We start from the raw sequence: 26,095 nt of genomic DNA on the forward strand, positions 1-26,095 counted from the left end.
TTTCTGTAAACTAAAGGATGCTTGGGTTTCTTCCTTTGATATTCCCACATCCCAGATGTGTTCTGTGTTGCCAGATGTTCACAGCTATCTGTTAGAGCACACACATTTAAGGCTGCATTAAATGCACCCTCTTCCCACTCTGGATTTTTTCCTTCACTGACACATGGGTGCTTCGATGGATCCTGGTCCTACAGCTGGAATCATTCTGTAACCTCCTACCTTTTCTGCAGCACATCACTCAGAGAGGAGGGTCTGTGTTTTAAATCTCTAGAAGTCACATTGACAGACTAGAAATACAGTTCCCTTGACTAAGAAGCTGGTTTTGGCTTCCTTTTTTTCTCCTATTTAGGTACATTTTAAATTGATTTAGTTCAGAAGTTTTATACACTGGATTAAAACATGCAAACACAACTTTACAACACTGTTTTTGTTGGGTTTTTTTCTTAATGCTTTCTGCTCATCCCCCATTTCTAGATAGACTATTTATTGCCTTGAAACAGTTCCAAAATCCCAGCCCTGCTCTTCATATACACATGGATGTATGTACATTCCTAGATGGTCCCCTTTGCATTTAATTTTGAATGCTCCTAGACTACTTGTTTTGTATTCACTATGTTTGGAAGAGGGAAATAAATAAGGGAAACTGATTAGTTAGATGTTGACTTCACCTTTAATCTGACTCTCTGTCCTTAAACTGAAGTACCTGGTTCCACTGAACACAAGAACAGCTTCTGGTCAGGTCTGTGATTGCTGAGAATTTACTTGGTTTTTGATGAAGAAATAGAAAATATAATTTTTGAACTAAATTTACCTGCAATGATTCATTCTCTTTTCATAACTTATCAAAATGCATTAGCAGTAAATTCTTGTCAGTGCTTATATAAACAGCAGTTGTTCTCCTTTGAAGCTCACTGCCTGCTCAGTTGTGGTGCTGTGCAAAGTGGCATAAATACTCAAAGAGAAACGACACAAAAGGAGCTGTGTACAGATGGCTTAGACAAAATGCTGGCCTTTCCCTTCAGTCGTCACAAGCTGGAAATCTGGCATTAAATAGGATTTGTAGGCAGGTTTGGTGTCTATCTTCTGGCTTATCCCCTCTTAAAGTCGCGTCTCGCTCCCACCCCGTGCATTGTTTGCTGCCAGGGGTCTCCTGGTGTACACGCGGCTGAGAAGGATGGAGGCAGCGCGGTTTGGTAGCCTGGTGCTGGTCTCAAAGCTCCACCAGAGAGCTGTCTTTCTCTCGGCGGTGAGCGCGGTCAGGGTGTGGGGAGGCACGGTGTGTGTGTGTCTGTGTGCGTGTCTGTGTGCGTGTCGGTCGGTGCCGGAGCGCTCCGCGGGGTCCCGCCGGGCGCGGCTGTGGCTCGGCCGGCTCCGCTGGCCGGTGCGCTCCTGCCATCTGCTGCCGGCTCCCAGCACCGCAGCGCTGCTGCCCGAGCCTCCCGGCACCTTCCCGCTGCACCGAGACCGCAGCCGGGCCCAGCGCTTCCTGACTAAGCGTTAACGTTTGAAGTAAGGTTCGTCAGGAAAATTAATCCACAAACACCAGAGGTTTATGTCCAAAAAGGCGACGGAGGAGTAAATTTATTCGAATAAAGGGAGAGGCCGTGAGGCATTCCCCTGGGGTCTCAAAGTTTTGGAGGACGCAGCCTCTTTTTTATCCCGATTTCCCGTCCCTCTCTCTTTCCCCATGGGCCGAGGTACTTGAGAGGCACAGACTTCCCGGAATGCCTAAGACCCCCTTCTAATGTGTACCCCCCCCCCCCCCCCCCCTTTTCTATTCCTTGTGTCAATCAGGACTCCTGTGGAATTTATGGTTCTTGCAATTGTTTCTTTCATCTCTCAGCATCTGACTTGATTTATCAGCAGACCAGGCTTTGTTTGTAAAGACAAGTCCCTCTAACTCCTTTCATCAATTAGTAGAATCCTTCCCATTGTTTCTTTTATCTCTCAGTATCTAGATTTATTTTGCAGGAGACCCACAGTTTTCTTTGTAAAGATAAATCCCTCATTCCTTTCAGATTTAAAGCTCAATATGGTGATCTAAAGAATCAGCAGCAAAGTGGAATGTCCTCAGTTTGGGAAAGCAGAGATGTTTTAGCAGCATTGCGATTTCATGGGCCATCTCTCTGGGAAAGGGTAAAGTGCTGCTTCTTCCTCAACCACAAAGTTCTGTGGAATATTTCTTACCTAATTTCTGAATACTCAGAATATAATTTGGGGCAGGGTGTTGTGTCTTGGTAACAAAAATTTTGCAGGGTCCTCCTAGTGGTGTCCCTGTCTGTCGGCAGAGGATGTCAGTGACTGTTTGGGAACTGACATACTTTTGCCCAGCTCTGGGCTGTGCCTGTGGGTAAGAGCTGTTTGATCCCTGAGCTTAACTAGGAAGCGCCCCAAACCCCATCAGATCAAGAAGTAAATCTGAAAGGTCTTTTTACACTCCTCCCTGTGGGTTGTTTGTGAACCAAGGAGAACAGAGCAGTTCAGGGGCCTCAGATCTTGGCCCAGCCCATCATCCAAGGCAGGTCTCCCTGGACACAAGTAGAACAGTACCAGCCAGAGCAGCAGCACAGCTTGGTGTACGGTTTGTGCTGTGGTGATGAATGGCTTCAGCTACAAACAGGTTTTTTCTGTCTCTGCCTCTGCCAGCCCCTTCCTAAAATGCAATCAGGAACAAACAAGGAGGATTGTGCTCAGATTCCTGCTGGGTATGAGCTGTACATCAGCTCTGTCTGACTTCAGGGACAGGCGTCCTTGTTACAGGACCAGCTCACACCCTCATATTCCTGCTTCTACCTCATGCAATTAATTCTGAAGACTGTGTTAGCAAATTTAGGAGGTCTGTAATCTTCTTTCTTTGTCTGTTAATCACAGTGTGGGGACCAGCTGTCAGTGGGAAACCAGCAAGCCCTATGTTATTCGTTGCTTTCTGTGTAGCAGGACTGTATCCAAACAATATCCATCTCTGTTGTGCTGGGAAGTGTTTTCATGCAAGGGATAGCAAGCAGGAGCTGAATATCCACAGGGAAATTTTACAAAGAATTTTCACAGTAACATCTATAAAATAAAGGAGAGATTTCTAATTACTGAATCCATTTGAAGGGTCTGTATTCTCTGTGTACCTGCCTCTTAGAAGCATAATTTTTTATCTTCTTTCATGAGCAAAGCTTTTTAGCATTTTTCATGATTGTATGTATAAGGGAATTCATAGGAATTCCAGATTATGCACTGTATAAGACAATAAAGAAGGTAGTTTAATTTTTGAAAGAAACTCCAAATGCAGGTAGGAAAATTCTACCAGTATACTGTGGTTTTTCATTAAGGCATCTTGCTGGAGTTATATGAGGTTCTCCGTTAAGTGGTGTGTAAACAAAACATTTCTAGTTCTCACATTTTCAGAGGAAAGCTAAGTGAGCTAACTGAATTTTCTATTTTATTGAATTATATTTCTATTGGATTTTGAGCAGTAGTTGTCCTTCCTCTGTCCTCCTTGCAAAAATGGCTAGGGAAAATGAAACTGGGAAGACTGTTGTGATTTCATGGCCTGTCTTTCTATGTATGTTTGGGCTGGGGACACTGATTGCTTAAACATGGGGGCATTGGTGAATGAGATTCTGCTCACCTGACCTTTCAGCGTCAGGAAAGTGAACCCGCCCTGATAGGAGATGAGACCTGAAGAATGAGCTTTGGTTGTCATCAGCTTTCTGTTACAAAAAGACTTTGAGATTCTACCTTGTGAGGTCTTTTGTGTATGTTTCTGACAGTTTCTGGGCCCAAATCTTGCTCATGCTATTATTCCATTAGATTTTTAGATGAGACATTACTTTGGGACTAGGCTATTGGCAGGGACAGGTTCCTGGAACATAATTCATGAATTTCATATTTGATCAGCAACAATTTTGCTTTCTCCTCCCTTCTTCACCTTGCAATGTAGCTTTCATCCTGATGAGCAAAGAGATCACCAGGCCTTTCTTTAAATAAATGTGTGTATGAGGCTTTATTTCATTCCAGGTAAGCACAAAAAGGCTTTGCAACAGATGTGGTTGTTCTCTTGAGTGAGCGGAGTGGGTAAAACGGGATGGGAGTTCTGTGCAAAGGGCATTTCAAGCCCTGTTCCTGGTAGCAGAGAATTGCTCCAAAAATACAGCCCTCATCTCACTGCAAATGCTTCCAGGGCATCAGTCATTGAGCACTACCAGCTCCACCAGCTCCTCCTTCCCACCAGCCTGTCCACACTTTACGCTGGAAGGAGGGTGGTTGCAATACCTGGATTGTTCAGGGCTGCCTGGCAATGTGACTTCTTACTGTTGCCTTCTTAAGGTGACTGCATTTCACCCTTGCTGTCCTGTGCCAAAATGACAGTGGCATTTTACTGCATATCTTCACACAAGGTGGTCCAGGTTCTACCTGGTTCTACAGCAGGTTCTACCCTGCTGTAACAGTGGTTGCTCTTTCCTTTCTCTTTTACTCTAATTATTCAGTTCCATGCTTCCTGCCTGTGCTGCAGGGATAAGAGATCCTTGACAGCTGCTGGGGCCATGGGCTTGGTGCTTGATGGAGATTGAATCCACACAGTGCTTCCTGCTGTGCTCTTTGACAGATCACAGTGCTCAGCTGCAAAAAAAAAATGGCTGTAAAATCTGAGATTTTGGTTAGAAACTTCTGCTGGCTTTTGTGTGCTGTCAAATATGACCTCTGCAAGATGAAGCTGGAGCAGGATGGTAGGAGCAATGCAACATGGACAGGCAAGCTTGGAGAGGTTAGGTTTTCCTCTGCCTGTCTCCCATGGAAAGCAAGGAGAAATGATCTTGAAATTTCCATTCACCTCAGGAGAGGTGCTCTGTTTTCTGCTAACAACAAATTTGGCTTGTATCAACTTCTCCTGGTAATGTGGATGAAGAGGAATTTTGCAGGTCAAAGCCAATCAGCAGTTTTCATACAGCTGATGCTGTACATGGGGCTTTGGCAAAAGCATCTCCTATAGGTGACTTGATCCAGCTCCACATGGCTTTGACCATATTTTCAATGGTGGGTGGGAAGTTGGTTAATACTGCAGGAAAGCTTGCTCTTAGCTTCATGATCTCAGACACAGCTGCATTGTTTAAGCCTTTTTGATTTCAGCACTCTCTGACAAGGATCTGCATTCCTTGCCTCATCTTGCTAGTCCAATCCATGCCCACATGGAAGAGAAAAAATATATTGTGCTTCTGGCATTAGTTGGCTCAGCCATATTTGGCCTGTCTTGTTTTCTCCCAGTGTTTGGATACCAGATTTCTCAAAGAGGCCAGGTCAGGTCTGTACGGATGGGGTCCAGTGAATTCTGTGGGCTGGAGAAAAGATTCTGTTCATGTAATTTTCTCCACTGCATGCCTCAGAAAGGCTTCTGAAAACACCTGATTTCCTGCTGTACTCAGAGAATTCAGGATTTCCAGCACTTTTTTGGTGTTTGGCTGGCTTCCTGGAATCATCCTTCATTCCCTCTTTTTCTGACCTGTCCTTTTGTATAAACCTAAATAGATTTCATTATTGGTAGATTAAGAGAATGAAAGCAATTGAAAGGGATGCCATTCTGGTCATGTCATTGACCTAGGAGCAAAGTTTGATGTATTTTAAGGGAAAATCAAGGACTTGAATTGAGTTGTGGTTATTCATCAACTCCCTGATGGCTGTTGGTCACCATGTGTACTCCACATGTAAGCTTAGCTTTTCTGGATGATTAAGTGAAGAATTGTTGAGTCAAGGACAAATCTCCTGCCACTCTGCAGCAAGGTAGAGCTGTTATTACAGAAAAGGCAGGCCCTGAGGATGCACAGTGTTAGCTCAGGCCCAGTTCATAAGGAATGGTGCTGTGATTTTTCTTGGCTGTGACTTATCTTTATAGAAAACAGCCACTAAAGGAACAGAAAGCAAGCCAGTAATTTAGCAGCTGGGGAGAGGATTTCTGGTCTGTTGGATAACTGTAAGCAGGAGGCTTGGTAGAACAGCTCAAAGTGCATTTACAGTGGAGGCACTTAGTTTATTTAGAGGATGTGAGAGTGTGGTGGCATTTCTCTGTGTACAGCCCACTGGCACCAGAACATAAAGTGGTGGGGCAACTTAGCCCTCTCAGGATGGGCAGAAGATACCAGACAATAACTGAGAACACAGAACCATCCCAGAGGAGCCCAAAGTGCTTTTGCAACCTTGGAGTCAAGTTTTGCCCGATATGTACTTGTGCCCCTGTGGCTGACTGGAGTGAGAGGAGAATGTGTTCCCAGGGCTGGAAGGGAATGGCTGTACTCATCGTGGAGAGCTGCCACGTGTTTTCTGTGAGAGGCACCTGGCGCTGACTCGTCAGATTGGGATGAGAGCCTGAGGGAGGCTGGGGACTTTGTTCTCCTGTGCAGCCTCCAAAACCTTACTCTGTCCTACTTACACAGTTCTTTTGCCATGTCAGCAACACCCCTTGTAAAGTGATGGGATTTTTGTTGGTTTTTGCAAGAGGAACATCTTGAAAGTGAAATTAAAATTTTGGAGAGGGGGACTGTGTTACATTGAGCAAACCTGCAGTGGAGTGGGGCTAATTTAGCAAGCAAGGCTGCTGAGGTATTTCCCAGAGGGCTGTGAAGGCGTTCACCCAGAGTTCACCTTTTCATGTGTCATGCAGTGTTGAACATCTAATTTCACTTGGGTGTAGCAATACCAGGGCCCACACAATCACAGATCAGGACAGTCGGCTAAACAAAGTTTAAATAAGATGTCCTTTTCAACGTGGAAGAAAGATGACAGATGAAGCTGTGTAAGATCTTCAGTGATCTATGGAAGGTGCCATGGTTAGGTGATTTTCTTCATTTCCTAGCACGCTAGCAAAAGGAAATCCTTTTGGCACATGTGCTTTGTGAAACGCAGTGCTGCAAGGCACTGACTATAACAAAAATGTAACTGATCTACAAAGCAATGAGAGACATTCCAAGCAGGTAAATCTTTCAGTGCTATTAAAGACAAAGCTGCAAATATTGACTCTGGTTTGGGAAATAGCAAAGCCAGAGAATTCTTGAGATTTCAGAGGGAAAGTTGTTATGCTGTACGTTCCTCACTCTTAATGCTCTTCCCCTGAAAGTCCTCAGCAGCAGTTGCCTGAGCCAGGATGCTACAGTAGATGGACATGCTGTGTACCACAGTGAGGTTGTTGTGCTCTTGTAAAGATCTCTGTAACAGTGAAGGGACTAAGAAAAACAAGGGCAGAACAGCCTCTCCTGCAAGCTGCATGTTTGCACTCAAGATGCTCAACCTGATTTGTGCCCACTGCTGTTACCTTGTAAGCAGAGCCAAGACAGGAATCCTGGTGAGTCTCCCCCAGAGTAACATCTTGCCAAATACTTAGCAGTGCACCACTGTAGGGGTGTGAGTAGAAATGGCCCATCCAGACCCTGCGTAGCCCTTGCCAAATGTGCACTCTCAGTCCCAGAGGGTGGAATTGTTAAAACTATCTGTCCCCTGGCATATTTTTTCTCTGGGATTGCATTTCCAAGATAGATGGCATCTTGTGCCATTTCCAAAGGGAATTTCATGTCTTATGCACATTTGAAAATATGGATACCGTTTGGACACAGTGTGCAGTGTTAACTGGGGTGTTGCAGCAAGTTGTTCTTATAGCTATCCTTTCTGTCCCCTCTTCCTTCTGTTCTGCTTGTCAGCTGCTCTCAGACCTCATCACCCACAGTTTTCAGATCCTAGAGCACCTCTTTGACTTGCACTTCATTTCCATGTAGGCTTTCACCTTTCATCACTCCTATCTTAGTTTGGCTAATATGACTCTGGAGATGAGACTCTTGAATAAGCAGACTGGTGTGATGGAAACCCAGCATCAGTTTGGAACTGACTCTCAAACTCTTCCTGCCCAGAGCAGAGGTGCAGAGCAGCGCAGGGGCTCCCTCTGAAAATGCTGATTCCAGCTCTGCAAGCAATCTGGTGGTCCTGCTGCTGTGGTCTCTGAGCTCTGACTGGTCTAGCCAAGCAGATCACTACAGACACACTGTTGCTGGTTCTGGTGCCAGAGTGGGTTTAGATGTTTGTGACAGCACTGCTCTTCACTGTATAGGCTAACCCTTTGAATCTGGGCTCTTTCTTCCTTTTCTTTTTTTTTCCTGCTTGCACCATGAAGCACCCCTTTCTATTGCCAAACAGGATTTCAGCGAGGTGGGTGGCTTCCACCAGGACACATGAAAACTGGAAAAAAAACTGGGACACTACTTTTAAGACTGTTTTTAAAGAGGACTTTGGAGAAAGAAACTGATTTATTTTACGAGGGGGTGCTGTCTCCCTGCAGTGTGTTCTGTCACCATGTCACAAGATTTCTAAAAGGAGCAGAATCAGTAGGACACTGGTGTATCAGTCTGCAAGGAGCAGCTTCCTTTGCTCGCATCCCATATTTGACTAAACTGGTATCACATGGTTCAGTCTCCCCACTCTTCTCCCACCCCCTGCCTGCTTCCGCCAACAGTCCTCTCAAAATGTGCTTTGTAACTAAAGACTCCCCTAAAGAGCTGACTCTTCCAGTTCTCCTGCGTAACAAAAACTTGTGCTGCTCATAAATAGATTTGCAATTACCAAGGGAAACAGAAGAATCTGCACAGTCCAGATGCATCAGAGTGGCCTCCCATCCTGTCTTAAAGAAGCTTCTGAAATTCAACACTCATTGCTTAGGCATAGCTGGGAGACCTCTGCAGAAATGTTTCTTTTGAGCAGCATTCCTCTACTGCAGGATCTGCTGTTTGCAGCAGAATTGTCAAGGAACCTCAGAGTCTCTGTCCAGTGTCTTTACAAAAAATTACAAAAGCTCTTTGTATTTTCGACTAGCCTAGAGTTTTATGTACTTCTTATAGCAGTCAAGGATGAGAATTGCCTGGCCAGCATGGGACATCCTGAGCTTACAAATTAGTTTTCTGCTAATATCATCTAGTGTGTGGTTAGTGCTGTCTGAGCAATTCCAACCACTCTCTGATCATCCAGGAGGTCAGACTTCCTTAGGTCTTGGGATTTACAGGATGGTAATGATATAGAAGAAGAACGGCATTCTCAAGGTTATGCATCAAACAGGATGAACCTGTGAGGAAAAATCAAGAGCCTTTGCTGGGTCCTGTGGAAGGATTAAGCAGTAGAGAAGAGGGAGGCAGTCACACATGTGAGTGGTCCTTAGCTTTCCCTGTAGAACAGATCATATATATAAAGCAGATACCTTCTATATGTCTTCTCCCTAGGCTGCCAGGGAATTTGGGGGGGGCATACACCAGTTAATGTCTGGGTCTGGCTTGGCTCCCAGAATTCCTGTGATAGGCTTCTTCTGTGTGCAAGGTTCTGCTGATTCTCCTCTTTCTGAGCACCCCATTGCTCCTTTGACCTCTCTCTAGCTCCCATGCAGAAGCCTCCCTGAATTCAGTGACTGCCCTGAACATCATCCCATTCAGTTTGATGAGACCAAACAGCATCTTGTTTTGCCTGTGTGTTTCCTTTTGGTGGCAATGGTTGCACATCTAAAGCATCAGGAAGCAAGACTTCAAGAAGGAACCCAAAATTAGGAAATGCGTATGTTAGAAATAAGTTTTTACATTGTGTTTTTCTTGTGATCAGTTTCTTCAAAGACAAATCTATGTGTTCCTCCTTAGTTTACACAAAGTTAGTAACGAAATAGCAGTGGATCCCAGCACACACTGCAATGGTCATTTCAGTTCATCTGAAATTCTGTAATGGCATGTAAAGAGCATTTTTGTGTTGCCTTTTTTTTGTTTTTAATGTCAAGAATAGTCTCTGTGTCATCTGCATCAGAGTCACAGTTCATTCAAAGATGTGTCCCAAATGTAGGTGTTATATAAAGTATCTTTTCCCTGTTTTTATTCTCTTTGTATCTTAGTGATTGAAGTAGAAATAAATCCTTTTTTCCCCAACACTGAAGAAACAACAGAGGAATGAAGTTCTGTTGGTAGAACTCAGTTGCTCACCTGTGTTTCTCTGAATTCATGTTTAGTAAACCAACCAGCAAGCCTGGCCTACAGGTGGTGCTCCTGATTCTTACAATCCTTGTCTTTCTCATGCTTGCAAGCATACTTACCTGTTAGAATGCCAAATTTAATAGCTTGGGAAGATCTTAAATTAGTTACAAGTCTAGAAAAACAGAACTCCTTTAAGGTGTTTTAGAAAGAAGTGGTAACTGTACACCAGTCTCTCACTTAAGTGCTGCCCAACAACCTTTTCAATGTCACACAAGGTACTACTGCAAATTGTATGTTTTGCCTAGTAGCAGCAAGAGGCTTCTTAAGTATCAGTGAAGCTACTTTGATACCATGAGAGCTGGTCCTTCAGCTAATTTTTTTTTGTGTGTGTGTGTTTAACCCTACAAATTCTGGTTTGGTCTTTACAGACAACTCCAGAGGGCTTCTATAAATTTCATTAGTTTTTCTGTAACCCCTATTGCCTCCTGCTCCCTGGTGGACCTGGGACTGAGATGAAAAGAACAGAGCTCAAATGGCCCACTGGTGCTATTAATTACTTGGGTTGAGTACCAGTCTTGGTGTTTTTCTTTGTATTTGCACTTAGATGCTTGCTGAACTGGAGCACTTACTTCTGATGTTCATGCATGGGCTGTAGAAACTTGGGATGAAAGCTTTGTGACAGGGTAGTGTGTGCCACAGTGTTGGCTCATGGGATTCATTGGAGCCCCTTCACATTTTAAATAGGTTTGTGAGCAAGGGGGGACAGTTCGAAGACACTGCAAACCCCTAAAGCCTTAGGTAATCTTGAATTTGGGCAGCTCAACTATTTATAGAACACTCTATGCCTTTTCTAAATATACTTTCCTCAAGGGGACCTTATCTCAACTCCCTGCTCCACCACTTCAGTTGGATCAGCAATGCTGCTGTGGTCTGTTAGCAAAAATTCCTTCTCTTGTTCTTGTGGCAGAGCTGGTGCAGATGTTGCTGGTTCAGGACTTGAAGGGGAAATTTGGTGCCAAGCAGAGCTCAAAGGTTTGAATTTTGCAGCCAGCCAGGTAGAGAGATATTGATGATATATTAGATCATTTCCTGTAACCATCTCCTTACTAAATTTCAATTTTTCTCTTTTGCTGGTAGGTCTAGGGTTCTGGAGAGGGAAAATCACTCATTGATAGTGTACAGAAGGCAGGGCTTGAGTCCCACCTGCTGTTGGTTGAAGGGGGTTAGACTATTAACTCTATTGCTCCCACGTAAGGACAAAGGATCTCTTCAGGCCAAGGAGGACAGCTCATCCAACAGCATATTTTGTAGTGGAAGATCTCTACCCTTTAGAAAAATCATGATTTTTTTTTTCAGTCAAAGGCTCTGGGATAGAAATTCTGGTGCAAAGGACCCACTGCAGAGCATTTTTTCATCCTTCAAGTTTTAAAATATTTAGAAAAATTCATCCTTTACTGAATCCTATAGGTCTGAACATTTTCTTCTGTTGGATAGTTCCATTCTGTCTGCCTTACTCAGGAACATCTGCAGATCTGCATGGCAGATGCTGTAGATCACCATCCTGAGTGGGAAATTTTGGGTGAGTGTAGAGGTAGGATGGGCCATCAGAACCCTTCCTATCATGAATAGCTCTGCTGCCCCACAGTGAGGGCCAGTAGTACTTTAATCTTAAGGGAAAAAAAGAATTGCTCCCTGTCCCTATGATGTGATTGGTCCAGACTCTACTTGGTAGGTATTGGACTGAACTTATAACAGAGGTGTAAAGCACTAAGGCTGCTTGCACTGGTTCAAGCACAGGATTCAGAGGCAGTGTGTCAGTAGTGTCTGCAGAAGTCACGTCAATTTAGGTACCCATCAGAAAACCCCTTCTGGGTGCAGCAGAAGACTGACTGCTACTTATTTGGCCTCTGGGATAGAGAAGCCTGTGCGAGATTTTGCCGCTCCACAGATCAGGGTAACACAGCTCACTGTGTGTATAAGCCTCAGAAAATGTTTTAGAGGTTGACAGAAGCTTTTCTTAGTTATTACCCTTTGAGGATGAACAGGGCAGCGTGTGGCAAGATTGCAGAATGGGATTAGCTCAGGATTTAGCAGGAAGAGTTTCTTAGCACTCCTTTAGAGCTGTTTCCTTCTATTGCAGCCCCTGGAGCTGCATGAAATGGAAGGGGTTTATGTTCTTGCTTGCCTGGCAGGAAAGTCATCCCAGCTCAGTGCAGCAAAATGGACACTGGGGTCCAGTGCTCTTGGAAGGAATGGAACAGGTAAAGTGTATTTAAAAAGGAATTTCACATTGGGTGGGGATGGGTTTCAGGTACACTGAATATTACCCCAAGAAGCATTCTGCTTCACACAGAGGCCCCTTCCTATGGTCTCCTTGGCTTTTCCAAGGAATCAGTGTCAACAGAGCTTTAGATTTTGCTCTGGTCATGGCTTACCTATATGCATGCAGATAACATTTTCTTGTTGCTGTCCTAGCATGCAGGAAAGGGCAGGTGAGTCTCTCTGAAAGCACTGCAGTGCCACTCAGCCTAGTGCAGCCCTCAGTGCCTTGGGGTGCTGCTGCTGCTCTCTGCTAGGGTGACCCACTCAGTACAGGCAGCGTCTGTGATCCTGCAGGGATGCATTACCTCAGGAAGGGCTCTGCAGTTGCTGAACTATGACAGGATTGGTGCTCAGACTGTAGTGCTGATCAATTGTGTTTCACTAAAGAACATTCCTAATGTGTCTGCCTGTGATCTCTGGGCTGACAGAGTGACTGGCAGCTTTCTGGCTCACTCTGTTATGCCTCTGGATAGTTATTCCCACTGCTGTCTTTCTAAGACTGGCTTCCTTTTAATGGAAGTTGTCCATTTGACCATTCTTGATGTAAGCAAACCATATTGCCTTTTAGAAGCTGGAGTCAGTAATACATGCCAGCAGAAATTAGTACGTTTGTACTTGTAAGGAGTAAGGATCTATCCCTTTTGCAGTGCTTATAATAGCTTCAGCATCTCCATTCAGACTTTGTTCCCTCATGGCTGAGGTGTGGTAGCTGAACTGAGGCTGGGAAGTAACCAAAAGTGTTTAACCACAAGAGGAACACCAGCAGTGAAACAGCCCAGAAAGCAGGAGCAGACTGCAGAGCAATTGAAGTGCAGAGCTCAATTTTAAGCCTAATTTGAACACTGAATGAGGTGCTAATATCTCAGCTTCTGTGTAGAGTCTCTTCTCAGTCTGCTGTTCATGTTCTATGGACACAGTATAGTGGGGTGTATATATAGAATTCCCGGTGAAAAGCTGGCTTTGTACAACTGGTACAGGCACTGCAGGGTGAATGTCGTGTCTGGTTTTGGTGCTGAAAATAAAAATCTGTCTTCATGTCTGTGTTCTGAGGAGCTGATCAGATATTTTATGTCACTGCAGCCTGAAGAGCTGATTTCAGAGCTGGCTTCTCTAATTGCCTGATCATTTAACTGCTCCATTCACCCATAAGGATGCATTTCTTTTGTTCATGTTGCCTTGTTCATCAGTAAATGTAATGCAGATTGTGAAATCAGACCTGCTTGAACTAACATTTGTAGCCATTCATTCACTCATGAACAAACCAACTCCCTGATGCTGGTCCAGGTTTTTTCTACATCAGAGAGAAAATAAGAACAACAAGTCAATTAATATTCTCTTTTCTCTCTGGAGTGTTGGTGAAACATTTGGATACCATGGAAATGAATGTCAATAGGATGAAAAACTGGTCTAGAAGGTGTTAAAAAAGTTAAATTTAGTCCTGGAAGCAGCTTTGCTGTGTTTCCCCAGAGGCTTCTGCTTTTTCCGATTGCTCGCAGTGTGATGTTCAGGATGGACTTCACACATTCTGAGGAATGCAGGGAAGGCTCTGCTTTGAGTCAGGTGAGACCAAAGATGTCTGAGTGCTGGGCCTGATGTATATTTTTGCCACACCAAAAGAGATAGATACCTCTTGTTACTTTTCTTTCCTGCTGGGCATGGAATGGGTTTTAATCCTGGATCTGTCTGCCTTTTTTGAAAGGACTTCTCTTTCTGTCTTTTTCAGGCATGGTTCAGAAACTCGACCAGAAGCTGCCTGTAGCCAACGAGTATCTGCTGCTGTCAGGCGGCGTGCGGGAAGGTGTGGTGGACATCGACCTCGATGAGCTGAATGTTTATGCCCGGGGCACAGACTATGACATGGACTTCACGCTGCTGGTGCCCGCGCTGAAGCTGCACGACCGCAACCAGCCGGTCACGCTGGACATGCGCCACTCGGCCCTGTGCCACTCCTGGCTGAGCCTGCGCCTGTTCGACGAAGGAACCATCAGCAAATGGAAGGACTGCTGCACCATCGTGGACCATATCAATGGAGCTACCAATTACTTCTTCTCCCCAACAAAAGTCGCAGACTGGTTCTATGAATCCATTAGCATTGTCCTCTCTGAGATCCAGAAAAAGCCCCAACGAGGGATGCCAAAGGTGGAGAAGGTAGAAAAGAATGGGACTATCATATCCATTATTTTGGGAGTGGGCAGCAGCCGAATGCTGTATGACATTGTCCCCGTGGTGTCCTTCAAAGGCTGGCCAGCCGTGGCACAGAGCTGGCTGATGGAGAACCACTTCTGGGATGGGAAGATCACAGAGGAGGAGGTCATAAGTGGGTTTTATTTAGTGCCTGCATGTTCCTACAAGGGGAAGAAGGACAATGAATGGAGGCTGTCGTTTGCCAGGAGTGAAGTGCAGCTGAAAAAGTGTATCTCCAGCAGCCTCATGCAAGCCTACCAGGCCTGCAAAGCCATCATCATCAAACTGCTGTCCCGCCCCAAAGCCATTAGTCCATATCACCTGCGGAGCATGATGCTGTGGGCTTGTGACAGGCTGCCAGCCAGCTACCTGGCCCAGGAGGATTACGCAGCCCATTTCCTCCTGGGTCTCATTGATGACCTCCAGCACTGCTTGGTCAACAAGATGTGCCCTAACTACTTCATCCCACAGTGCAACATGCTGGAGCACCTCTCCGAAGACACCGTCATGCTCCATGCGCGGAAGCTGTCCTCGGTGCGCTCCGACCCTGCCGAGCACCTCCGAACTGCCATCGAACACGTCAAAGCAGCCAACAGGCTCACCCTGGAGCTCCAGCGGCGGGGCAGCACCACCAGCATCCCCTCCCCACAGTCGGATGGCGGGGACCCCAACCAGCCTGATGACCGATTAGCCAAAAAGTTGCAACAGCTAGTAACTGAGAACCCTGGGAAGTCCATCTCTGTCTTCATTAATCCAGATGATGTCACAAGGCCCCACTTCAGAATTGATGATAAATTTTTCTGAGCTTTCGTCAGTGTTTCTTGGGATTTTTATTTGTTTTGTTTTTTAAAACTCTTGCAGTGTGCAGGTTTTTTCATTTGTTTTTCCTGGATGACTTAGTCTCTTGATTTTTACATATCCAGCATAGATTGGATCTGTTGAGAACAATCTCAATAAATTATAAATCCTGGTTCTGCAGGACGGTGCAGATTTTGGAACAGTATATTACTATTTCATATGCTGCTTTGGATTTTTTCACCCACCCTGCCCCATTGTCTGTGAGTAGTTTCTAAAGGAGGACACGCATTGTAAACACAAGCCACAGTGTAATGTAGGGTTTTTTTCCAAGCTTCCATAATTTATGTACATTGTTGGGCTGGGAGAAAGACAATTCACCTTCCGTTGCTTCAGAAATTCACTTCTTTTTCCATGAGCTTCCATCACCCTAAAGAAATGAGGAGAGACTGGGTTGGAAAGCACTACTGGTAATTTGACAAGGCCAAATCTACTGGGTTGAAGCCCAGTTCATCTGTTCTTCACATTTCTGATACTAGGGGAGAAAGCTGACTTTAAAGATGATGATGTAGCTTTTTGGGGAAAGAGTTTCTGTTTTGATCTACTTTTTGAATGTAATTGTTCATTAATTGGACCTTGTACAGTCCAGAGGGTTGTTTCTGCTGCTTTTCCATGCGGAATAAGGTTATGGAATGTTAGTTTTAGTGTGTGTAATTATTCAAAGCCTTATTTAAATTCTATTAAAGAACATACCATTTTAAATGTAATTGCACTAATGAAATCTCTGCCATTACCTCAGTCCCACTGTTTGTGTTTCTTTCATGAATTAGCATCTGTTATTAGGTCTCGATATTGCTGATTGCTTGAGGCCCCTCAGGTCTCACGGTTTCAGGTGATTTCTTGATTGTCTTTTGTAAAAGACTTCCTTGTTAGCCCGGCTATGTGTGAGCAGTCAGAGTTTTGCATTGGCATATTTCTTTGGATGCATATTGTGTGTTGCAGTGCATATTGCATTAATATGTATTGCATGTTGTTGAAACAGGTTTACCATTAGATAAGGATGTAATGCTAAAGCAGTGGTATGTGCAAAGTGAATCAGCCAGACCTTGAGCAAAGGAGCTACCTTGCTTCTCTAATGCATGTAATTAGGCCTGATCCTTTCTGGCAGTTACCATTCCCTGGACTCCTGAGAACTTTCTGACTCACCCTGGGATATGGGAGATCTTACTCTGGTCTCATGTTTGCAAAAGTTGTGTTTGTATGTAAACTTGTGGTGCAACAGTAGCCTTGAAAAACACATACACTTTTCTTCTGTGTGTAGGGTAAGATGTTTGGTAACAAGGGTTAGTCTGAGCCAAAAATAATTCCAAGAGTTCATGGATAGAGTGACTTATTGTGGCTGGCTGGCCAGTGACTGATATTTAGGCCTTAAATCAGCAACTTGGGCTTACTGATTGTCCCAGAGATGCTGTTCTGATCCAAACTTGATGCATGTGTTAAAATGTGATTATTAGAGCAGGTTGAAGTATTTTTCAAATATTTGACAGACAAATGAGGTGCATATCTAGTAAATTCTAACATAAAAATTGTGTATGAAAAATGTGTCACTTTTTCAGCCCAGCCTTTGTGGTAAAGAAACCAGGCTGGTGGAGCAGCACACCAACAGCTTTGGCAACTGCTTTATTAGATGGCAAGGAGGTTTCAATACCTGATCTAGTGCCCAAGTCTTAAAACAAAACTTTAGCTCCTCCATCTCTTGGGCATAATTGAAAATTTCACCCCATTGCTATAGCCAAGATGTTCACATTTACCTGAACTTACTGGTACACACTTACAAGAAGCTCTCAGAAGTTGCTGGCCTGATGGAGTGGATGAGGATTTAACCTTAAAGCACAATTGGCTCTTGATCATGAGCCCTGGTGCAGCTGCAGTTTGTTCTGGGGAAGGACATGGATTGACTTCAGCAGAAGCAGAACCGGGTCCTACCTGTGTGGCTATTGCCAAAGATGAGTCTCCATATAAACCTGTGTAACCTGCCTGGGGATGCAGGAGAAACATTGGAGAATCCTCTCCAGAAGTGCTTGGAACATGCAGATTTGTTGTAATGGTTTCTTCCCCAGTCTCTGGGACTTCTGTTTGTTGAAAGAAGAATCTGGGCTGCAGGATGAAGTTTCCCATCACCACATGAGAAATCTGCTCAGCACAAAGCAGCAGTAGCCTGGCAGGCAGAGTACTCTCCCAGGAGTCCCATTGTCTGTGCCAGTGCTCCTGAGATATGCAGAAACACAGCCTTCCTCATGCCAGTTCAATGTCCTGGTGACCAGCAGTTTGACTAGCCCATGTCAAGCTCTGGTGTGTGCTCCGTTTTTTGGTTTTAATTAAAAAACATTTTGAAAAGTATCCACCTTGTTCTTCCTGCATTCTGTGTGTTGGGGTCTTTTTTTTTGTTTTGTTTTGTTCTGTTTTGTTTTTTGTGGGGGAATGGAGGCTTGACTTCTTACTGGACTGAAAAGCAGTTTTCCAGGTAGGTTTGTGAGAATGTTATATCCTCTATCTGGATAATCTGTCTTCCATGGAGACAGAATCCTAATCTGCAGTAGGTTTGTATCTGTCTAGTATTTGCTCCTCTCCACATGCTATAGTTAATTTAATGAAGCAGGCTGCCAGCCCAGAGAGGTGACTAGTGTTTTGTGTATCAGAGAACACAAAAGACTATTTTCTTCCTTTTCTGTTTTCCCCTCTCGCCTTTGAGTATATGCTGGCACAGACTTGTGAAGTGCAGAGGTCTCTTTGTGGGATTTCAAAGTAGTCAGTGGGTTTAGATACCAATGACCTTTTACTCTTTACTTCTCTCTGCAAGTCTCAATGAAACCGTGGTGCTTTGCCTATTAGGGAGTTCTTGAAAGTCATTCACACAAGCATTTTAGAGCACTCAGCCCCATGGGGTTAGAGACTTGGCCAATCTGACAAACACTGGAATAAGAGGGAATTTGCTTTAAATTAGCAATGTAGGCATCTTCCCTGCTGATGTTAAGAAGAGACAAGTCAGTGCTGTGAGCCAGTGTCTCCATGGGAGGTTCAGTTCTGCACCCACTGCTATGGCAGATAAGATTTCTTTTTCCTTTTCCTTTTGCCCATTAGCCACCTCTCTGCTGACTTCTCCCTGTCCTGAGTGATGTTGCAAAAGGACTGGGACAGTTTGTGAGGGGCTGGTGGCAGGTAGGAGGTGTCCTTTGTGAGTTACTGACTCCTACAGGGTTAAAAGGGAGGGAGTCCCAGCCAAGAGGGTCTGGCTTTGAGGCATCAGGAAGGTGGAGGGGAAGGAAAAGTGCCCTTCAAGAGGCTCCACTTCCCAGTGTGATCCTCCTTGGGCATCCTGGCTCTGTCCTACTCTTGGAAAATGCTTTTGCCTTTGCTCTTCCCACAGGGTTTCTCGCCAGTAAGAGAGATGGGAGAAGTAATTGTGGTCAGACCAAAAGTAAGCAGACATTTATCATGTTTTATTAACCCATGCATAATACAAGTGACCATGCACAATGCAAGTGACTGTGGCAGATGGAAGATAGACTTTGCTAATGATTATTTCTCTTTTCTTTTTTTTAAAAGTGTGCATAGTCAGTGCCTAGAATTGCTTAAAAACACCCATCTGTCCCTTTTTCTGGGTTCAGTGCTGGATGCATTTTGCCACTTTGTCTTGTATTAAAGTGAGCGTGTTTGGAAGGTTGCTGGGCAGCTGAGTGTAATAATGTTCACATTCTCCTGGCATTGCTCAGTGATTAGAGGTATTCAGCATGCAAATAGCTTGTTCAACTTCAGCAAGTACATCATCTCCCTCCTGCCAGCCTTGCTTGGGGTGAGCTAATGGACTTTTAACATTATACAGCTTAGAGAGCACTGTCTCTAATAGCTCCTGATTAAGCTCTTCAGAAAGGCAAATAACCATCATGGGGCAAAGGCTAAACCAGGGGAGGGGGGAAAAAGAACACCCTGGCTAAGGGACTCTTGCTGACATGTTTTGGGTTTAGGGACATTCAGCATTATATTTAGCATGTTTTGGATTTCAAGAACTGTCAAGTGAATCCAAATTTATTTCCTCTGAATGCTTTTAGAATAGTGATAAAATAGCCCTCACTCCTTTCTCCTCCCCTTTTGCCATTTATAATCTATTATGTTAGGACTGCTCTGAGGAACTATTGTGTTTTCCTATTATCATTGTCCCTGGCTCAGCACTGTGTTTCCAAGCTGAATGTAGGCTTTTGGGGGATATTTTTATCTTACTGGCCTTCTGTGGTAGAGGAACACACTCTCATTCAGTCTCCAGACAGCCTGATTCACCAAGCGGAGATGTGGGTGCATACTGGGGGCATCAGGCTCTCTTCAAACTGACTCAGCCCTGTCTTTGCCTCACTTTTTGTGTGTTAGGAATATCAGTATGAAAGACACGACTGAGGTCTTGCTAAGCACACAGAAGACATGGTATGTGATTCTGAAATCGGGCAAGCTCCAGTGCAAAGTGAAAATTGAACCCAAAAATCCACTTTTCTCCCTGATTCTCAACCCCTCTGACTCCTTTGTTTTAGCTTTATTTTGGGGAGGTGGAGAGAGATGAGCTGCTTTTGTCCACTTCAGTGCTTACAAATCACAGCCTTGGCCTAGGACGTTAGGCACTTCACTCATTAATGGCTTTGTCTCCAGGGCTCCTATTGCTTACGCCCTACCATGACATTGACAGCATGGGAGAGGGTTTTATGATTTGTTCAGCACTGTGCAAAGAAAGGAATGGGCATTTTTCGTGAAGGGCTGGTGACCTATTGTGTCCTTCTCCTGCCTCCTGCGTGCCAAGGCTTACACACACAGTATATTAATTGCCACTTTTGTGGGCTGCAGCTCATCACAAAATAAACGCCAAGGTGCTTCTGTGCAAACCAGTCTTCAACCTTCAGCATCCTTTGCAGGGTTAGTCTGCTCCTGACTGAAGCCCGTGCTCTCAGAACAAACTTTGGTTGTGTTTGAAGGGTACAGGCTGGGTCTGTGTACACCAATGATGGCAGGCCATGCTCCCTACAGCTGACACACAAAGAGTTAATGCCACTTGTCTGATCTGAAAGACCATAGAGAAAATAATCCTTCCTTCAGGGAGGCCATTGCAAAGTCCAACCTTTCCAGCACCGTGACTTATGCAGTGACCAGGAGCAGTCTCCATGACTTGTGCCACCATAGAGGCACCCTGGTGTCTCAGAGCTTATGTGTGTTGTGTAGCACAGCTGCTGTGGCTCTAATGCCTTCTGCCACCAGGAGGGGTGGAGACCAGAGCTGTCTCTGGTGGTTTTGATGTTGAGGCTCCAGAGGTCATCTGGTCCACCTCCAGACCCACACTTCTTAACACCCTGTAACAGGCAAAAGAGCTACAATGAAAAAATCAAAGCTTCAGCCTTCATTTAGTTTCTCCAAGAGGTTTCCTCTAATTGCTAATGGTTGTGGCTGAGCTTCCTTGAGGTGCACAGTGCTATATTCATTAGATCATTTTGTTAATCAGTGGTGGCAAAACTGGGATTGGCAAGTGTCGTACTTAACCCCTGGACTGCTGTGGGCACATACAGATGTTAGCTTGTGAAATACTTGAGCTGGTTGCACTGACATCATCTCTGCTACTGATTAAATGGTGGGAAGTAATTTCAGAAGGTTTCTAGGAAAGAGCACAAATCCACCAGTTAAAGGAGATTCTAGAAATGGAACTCTGCTGTTCTGGGTCCCACCAGCCCATTGTGACTAAGTCCACCAAGACCTAAGTTACCATGTCAGGAGCCCAAAACCAGTTCCTCAGTTGTTCTTTCATGGCTCTTTTCACATCAAAACCCACTGAAGGCACAATGTGAAACCTGGTGCAGCAGGAGAAATTATTAAGACATATTAAGAAATATGTCTTAATTGTTTCCTCTGGTCTTTTTTGCCACTGCACCCAGCCTGCCCCATTCCCCGCTCCATCTTTAAATAAACTCTTCAGAGGTGTTCTGCTATGCAGTAATGAACTCTAATGAAATGAAATGCTGCTGAATGGAGCTGCATAAATGCCTTGTCATATTTTGTTATAATCACCTAGTGCGACTTCATCGTCTGTGTCATCTGTCTCTCCAGCTTACTCATGGAGCAGCACACACCATGGTGACTGGGCAGAAAAGGAAGAGAAATGCAAGTTCATGTGAGTTGGAGTAAATAATTCAGAGGCACTGGTTGTTGTTCTGATACACAGAGCTGCCCAAACTGCCAGGGCATGCTGGTCCAGCATGCACCAAGATCACGCTCTCCCAAGGAAAAGCCAGATATGGAGGAAACTGAGCAAACCCTCCAGCCTGTTACCTTCCAGCTCATTGAGCAGGTGGGAACTTGGCAGTGTGGAGGGGTGGAGTGAGGCTGCAGGGTGTGGGAGCAGTACCTGTGTACTGGCATCCGTGATTGCAGTACTGTGCTTCATGGTCAAACTGAGTACAGTCAGTGCTTCAGTTTGAAAGCCATTTCTGAATAATAGCTCAAGAGAACATAGGTGGGAAAAAAACCTCAAAACACCTAAGAAGCAGTACATTGTGCACAGCCCTTCCACAGAACAGAGGCAAGAGTGAAAAGGAGCTTCACATGATCAGTTTTAGTGTTGCAGTAGGCTTGGATTTCCTGCCCAGCTGCCACCTCACAAGGAACTTTGTCGTGCTCTGCTTGGAAGGGTTTTGCTCTGGCAACACAGCTGTGATAACTGTGGAAAGATGCAGTTTTAGAGACAAATACAAACCCACATGTGACTGCTCCACTGAGCACCAAGCCCAGCTGTGGTTTGTGTGTGGCTGCATATTGAACTCTCACTCTTCCAATTTCTTGCTGTATCAATGTCCGAAAAATTCTCCTGAACAGTGAAGTGTTTTTTACCTTGATAATTTTGTCTCAAATCTTTCTTAAAAAGAAGTCAGTGCAGTGCAACAGTGTGAGGATGAGGCATGTTCAGTAACTCCCATACAATGTTTGCAGCCCAGGTCCTGCCTGGCTTGCTGGGGACAGCTGCAGCCACCCCTCCCTGTGGTGGGCTCTGGGTTCAACCCAGCAGAGCAGGCAGTAGGCTGGGGGTGTTGTGTCTCTGTGGCTCACAGCTGTCTCAAATCCTGCTGACTGCTCACCTTTCCTTTCAGGCATGAGTAACTGCAGCTGTGCAGCTGCACCTGCCTTGAAGAATGGAATGTATCTTGGCAAAAAGCTGAGGGGTTATGAATTGTTGTAGTTTATGACTGGGGTGAGATTTATTTATCACAAAGATCTGAATTAATGCAAAAATTTGTATAAACAGACCTGAGGTCTAAGGGACCTGTGAGGTATTCAGGCATCTGAGTCACACTCCTCCAGCACTGCTGGTGCTTGTGGGCACAGACTTGGTCCCTCAAACACTTGTTTAATGCCACTGTCATATAATAACTCATCCTAGGGGTTGCCTGGGCCGTGTAACCACATGTACTCCTCTGGCCTGACTGCTGAAAGGGCTTTAAGATCCAAATGCCATTTCTCCTTCAATAGTTACCACTCTCTCGCTGAGCACTTCCCTCAGCAAGGCACCCAGTGAGCCCAAGGAGCTCTGTCTGGGAGCCAAGGGCCACTGACAGCCAGGAGGAGATGGGCTGTGTCCTCCTCCCCTCCCAGTGCTCTGCGCTTGGCTTGCAGACAACACCTGGGCTTTTTCCTTGGGGACACTGAACACCTGAACAGCACAGCCCCACATGGGACCAGCCCAGCTCTCCCAAGCAAAGCAGCCCTGTACTGACCTGCCCTCTCCTTCCATGGCATTAATGAGACCAGAAGCAGCTCCCATTTTTGGGAAGAATCCTTTTAGAGGCAGCCTGGCTATCTCTCAACTGCATGGCATTTGCCAGATGGGAAACATCCACTCTGCTAGCAAAGCTAGGTGATGCTCACGGCAGAGTTGCAGCCTCACAGTTCTTACTGGAAATAACCTTCTCATCTCATCTGCTCATAGTCTCATCCCTTCGCACATCTGGCAGAAACAGGCATTATTTGGAGGTCAGGGGGATGTGGGGAAGGTATCTGCTGTTGTCAATTTTACACACAGTGCTTCAGCAAATGTCCACATTTGCCAGCCTGAATTCAAAAGATGAAGAGAAGGGCATGAGAACAGAATAGCAACACAAATTAATGAAAGTGTTTGTAAAATAATCTCCTGTATGCATAACTCACTTTTATTACCTGATTTTCAGTCAAGTCACACAGAGGCTATGTTGGTTTGCACTTCTGCAATCCCTGAAATGCCTTTGCAGTCAGTTAGAGACAGGACTTTCTGTTAAATATATATAGTACTTCTCCAGGTTCATTTAAAGAGGGTGATAATATATCATTGCTCCCAGTAGGGACATAGCTGCCTCATAGCTTATGTCTGCTGTCAGGCATTACAGCTGGGTTTGAATGGTGCCAATCGATAGTGGAAATGCAGCAGCTGAAACTCTTAGGTGCAGCTTTAATGTTCCTTATGCAAACCCTACCTCTCACCAGAGAGCACACCTGCTCAAACAAGCAGAGAAACAAGACTGACTCCTCTATTTCCTAAATAATTTCCAATATTTCCCCTATTTTTTGTGGTTTGTGTATCTTATGGAGGGAAAAAAGGGAGTTTCTGAATCTGCAGAAAGTAGTAGCAGCCAAAATTAAGAAAAGAGCACCTCTCTTTTTTTGGGACAAATGTCTGTTGCTCACACACTCGAGGACAGATGAGCTATCCTGGGCTATCTCCAAGCCTATCAGGACACAGTTCATGGCGTTCTGCCCCCTCATCTGCTTAGTGCCTTCCAGTTGCATCTTGATTCCAACCAAAGCAGGTGCATGTCCCCGACTCAGCTCCAGGCAGAACTAGTGCCCAGCTGTTACATCCTCCTGTGTAAACCCTCAGCCCCCCACACTGCACCCAGCATTGCCAGCCACTAACAGCCCCTCAGCCTGGAGCTGGACCCGACTGCCTGTGGAGCAAGAACCTGCTGCTCACATCAGCTCAACTGGAGCTGCACGTCCTCATGAGTGCCTGTGGCTGGACCTGCAATGTGCTCATGCTGAAAACCAACTCATCTGTTCTGAACACACAGGGGACATGTGGAGGGAGACCACTGTTATGACAGGCAGGCCCTGAGGGTCTGGGATCACCATCTTACTCCATCTGTAAGCTGGAGGAATTGCAGTAGTGACCTCCTTCTCCCTCTGTCACACACAGAAAAGTGGATTAGGAGAAAAAAACCTTATTTTTCTTCTTTCTTTCTGCAGGGCAGCCCTGACCTTCGTGGCACACCTGGCCGTGGCTGTGCCTGAGAAGGCTCACCCTTCCCAGCTGGAGCTGGTCCCAGCATGGGGAACTGATTGCTCAGCAAGGCTGGGCACAGCAACAGCCCAGCTGAGGGGCAGTAGCAGCCTTTAACAAGGTTATAAAGAAGGAAAGAGGGGCCTCAGGAAGGTCCTGGAAGGGGAACTCTCTGCGCTCTGAAGGTGGCTGGCTGGGACAGGACTGCAGTCAGAGGAACAGGATGTAAGTGATGGAGGGGGAAATAAGTGAGCTTTTATGTAGTACTGGTGTAAATCTGTCACGGTGTAAAAAGCAGCAGTGTGTCCTGAGTCTGACCCCTGAGCTTTAGGCAGACCCTGTGTTATAAAGGGGTTAGATCTTGAGCTGTGAAATGGTGGAAAAGGTGAACTCTCATTTTGGTGGAAGTGTGCGCTTGCCTTTCTTACTTCTCCATTTCCTCTTATCTAGAGATTACAGCAAAGCTGTGAGCAATCTTGTGAGCTGAGAGATGAAAGGCCAGGGTTTGCTTGTGTATGCCAGGAGCTGAGGTGCCTAGAGAGCCTGAGGCAATGTTCTGGGAGTTTGAAGCAGCAACTGTCCTGCTGCCTGCTCTTCCCCTAGGAAAGGCTCAAGAAAACAAAACAAGAAGTTAGTGTGACTGCTTGCCAGGTGTGCTCCCTGGAGGGGTCTGGTTTGGGGAGAGCTGAACGGGAGTGAGTTGTTTGATCTTGAAGGCAAGAAGCCTTGTTAAGCCTGCTGGGTTTGAGTTGTCTGAAGCTGTTGGTTCCCTGTGTGGTAGCACTGCTCAGCCTGCAGACTTCCCTGTGTGGGGAATTGTGTGGTCACACTGGAAAGAAAGGTCCCATCCTGGCACAAAGTCAGCTTGGTTTGCAGCTATCACTACTAAGCTGGACATTGGCAGGTGCTTATTAATGGTTGTAAATCCTTGTGAGGTGTCAGGGAGAGAAGGTGGAGTGTTCCCTTGGGTTATGTTTCAAATTGCTGTGAAGATGCATTCTTTGACAGTGTGAGTAGAGGGAGCCTACAAAGTGTTGTGGTCCCTGTGCTTTGCTTTGTGCTTCAGGGGCTCACTCAGTGCAGTTTGGGTGCAGGTGTGTCTGTGAGCCCTGTTCTGCTCTGGATGGGTGCTTGGGGTCAGGGGTTGTTTGCCTTGCAGGGTCCCTGCTGTGAAGCCCAGAGTTTGTTCTTGATCAAGTAAATTCAGTAGCTTGGTTATTTCCTTACTTGAAGAGTGTGCTGTCTGCAGGTTGACTTTGGATCACCCCTGCCTGAAATGCTTGCAGGAATGACTTCACTGACCCAAGCAATGTGAGAGTCCTCAGCAGAGCACAGCTGTACTTTTTAATGGTAATGCACAAGTGTCCCAGGCTGTATTATCAGAGCCCTTATTTACTCCTTAAAGCTTTCAGGTTTTTAAAAGCAGAAATTGTGCAATGCAGCCTGATTTTGGCTTGTTCTTTAAAGGCTGTAATTCTTCACTGTGCTAAACTACTTC

The 26,095-nt window shown here is 45.3% G+C and overlaps 2 protein-coding genes across 2 annotated transcripts in view; both read left to right on the forward strand.

The window, feature by feature from the left end:
* MB21D2 (Mab-21 domain containing 2) overlaps positions 1-17,620 on the forward strand; it is a 60,421-nt gene extending 42,801 nt beyond the window's left edge. The window contains exon 2 of the mRNA XM_005524974.2: positions 14,011-17,620. Within this exon, the coding sequence (XP_005525031.2) occupies positions 14,011-15,275 (1,265 nt within the window). The 3' untranslated portion in view covers positions 15,276-17,620. The remainder of the gene's footprint in view (positions 1-14,010) is intronic.
* A 7,098-nt stretch (positions 17,621-24,718) lies between these two features.
* Positions 24,719-26,095, forward strand: part of FGF12 (fibroblast growth factor 12) — a 232,518-nt gene continuing 231,141 nt past the window's right edge. The window contains exon 1 of the mRNA XM_088060968.1: positions 24,719-24,822. The gene's annotated coding sequence lies outside the window, so the exon portion shown is untranslated. The remainder of the gene's footprint in view (positions 24,823-26,095) is intronic.

The sequence above is a fragment of the Pseudopodoces humilis genome, chromosome 11 (assembly GCF_049639895.1).
Source record: "Pseudopodoces humilis isolate 2021_Gansu_Grassland_sample_001 chromosome 11, ASM4963989v1, whole genome shotgun sequence".
Classification (NCBI taxonomy): domain Eukaryota; kingdom Metazoa; phylum Chordata; class Aves; order Passeriformes; family Paridae; genus Pseudopodoces; species Pseudopodoces humilis.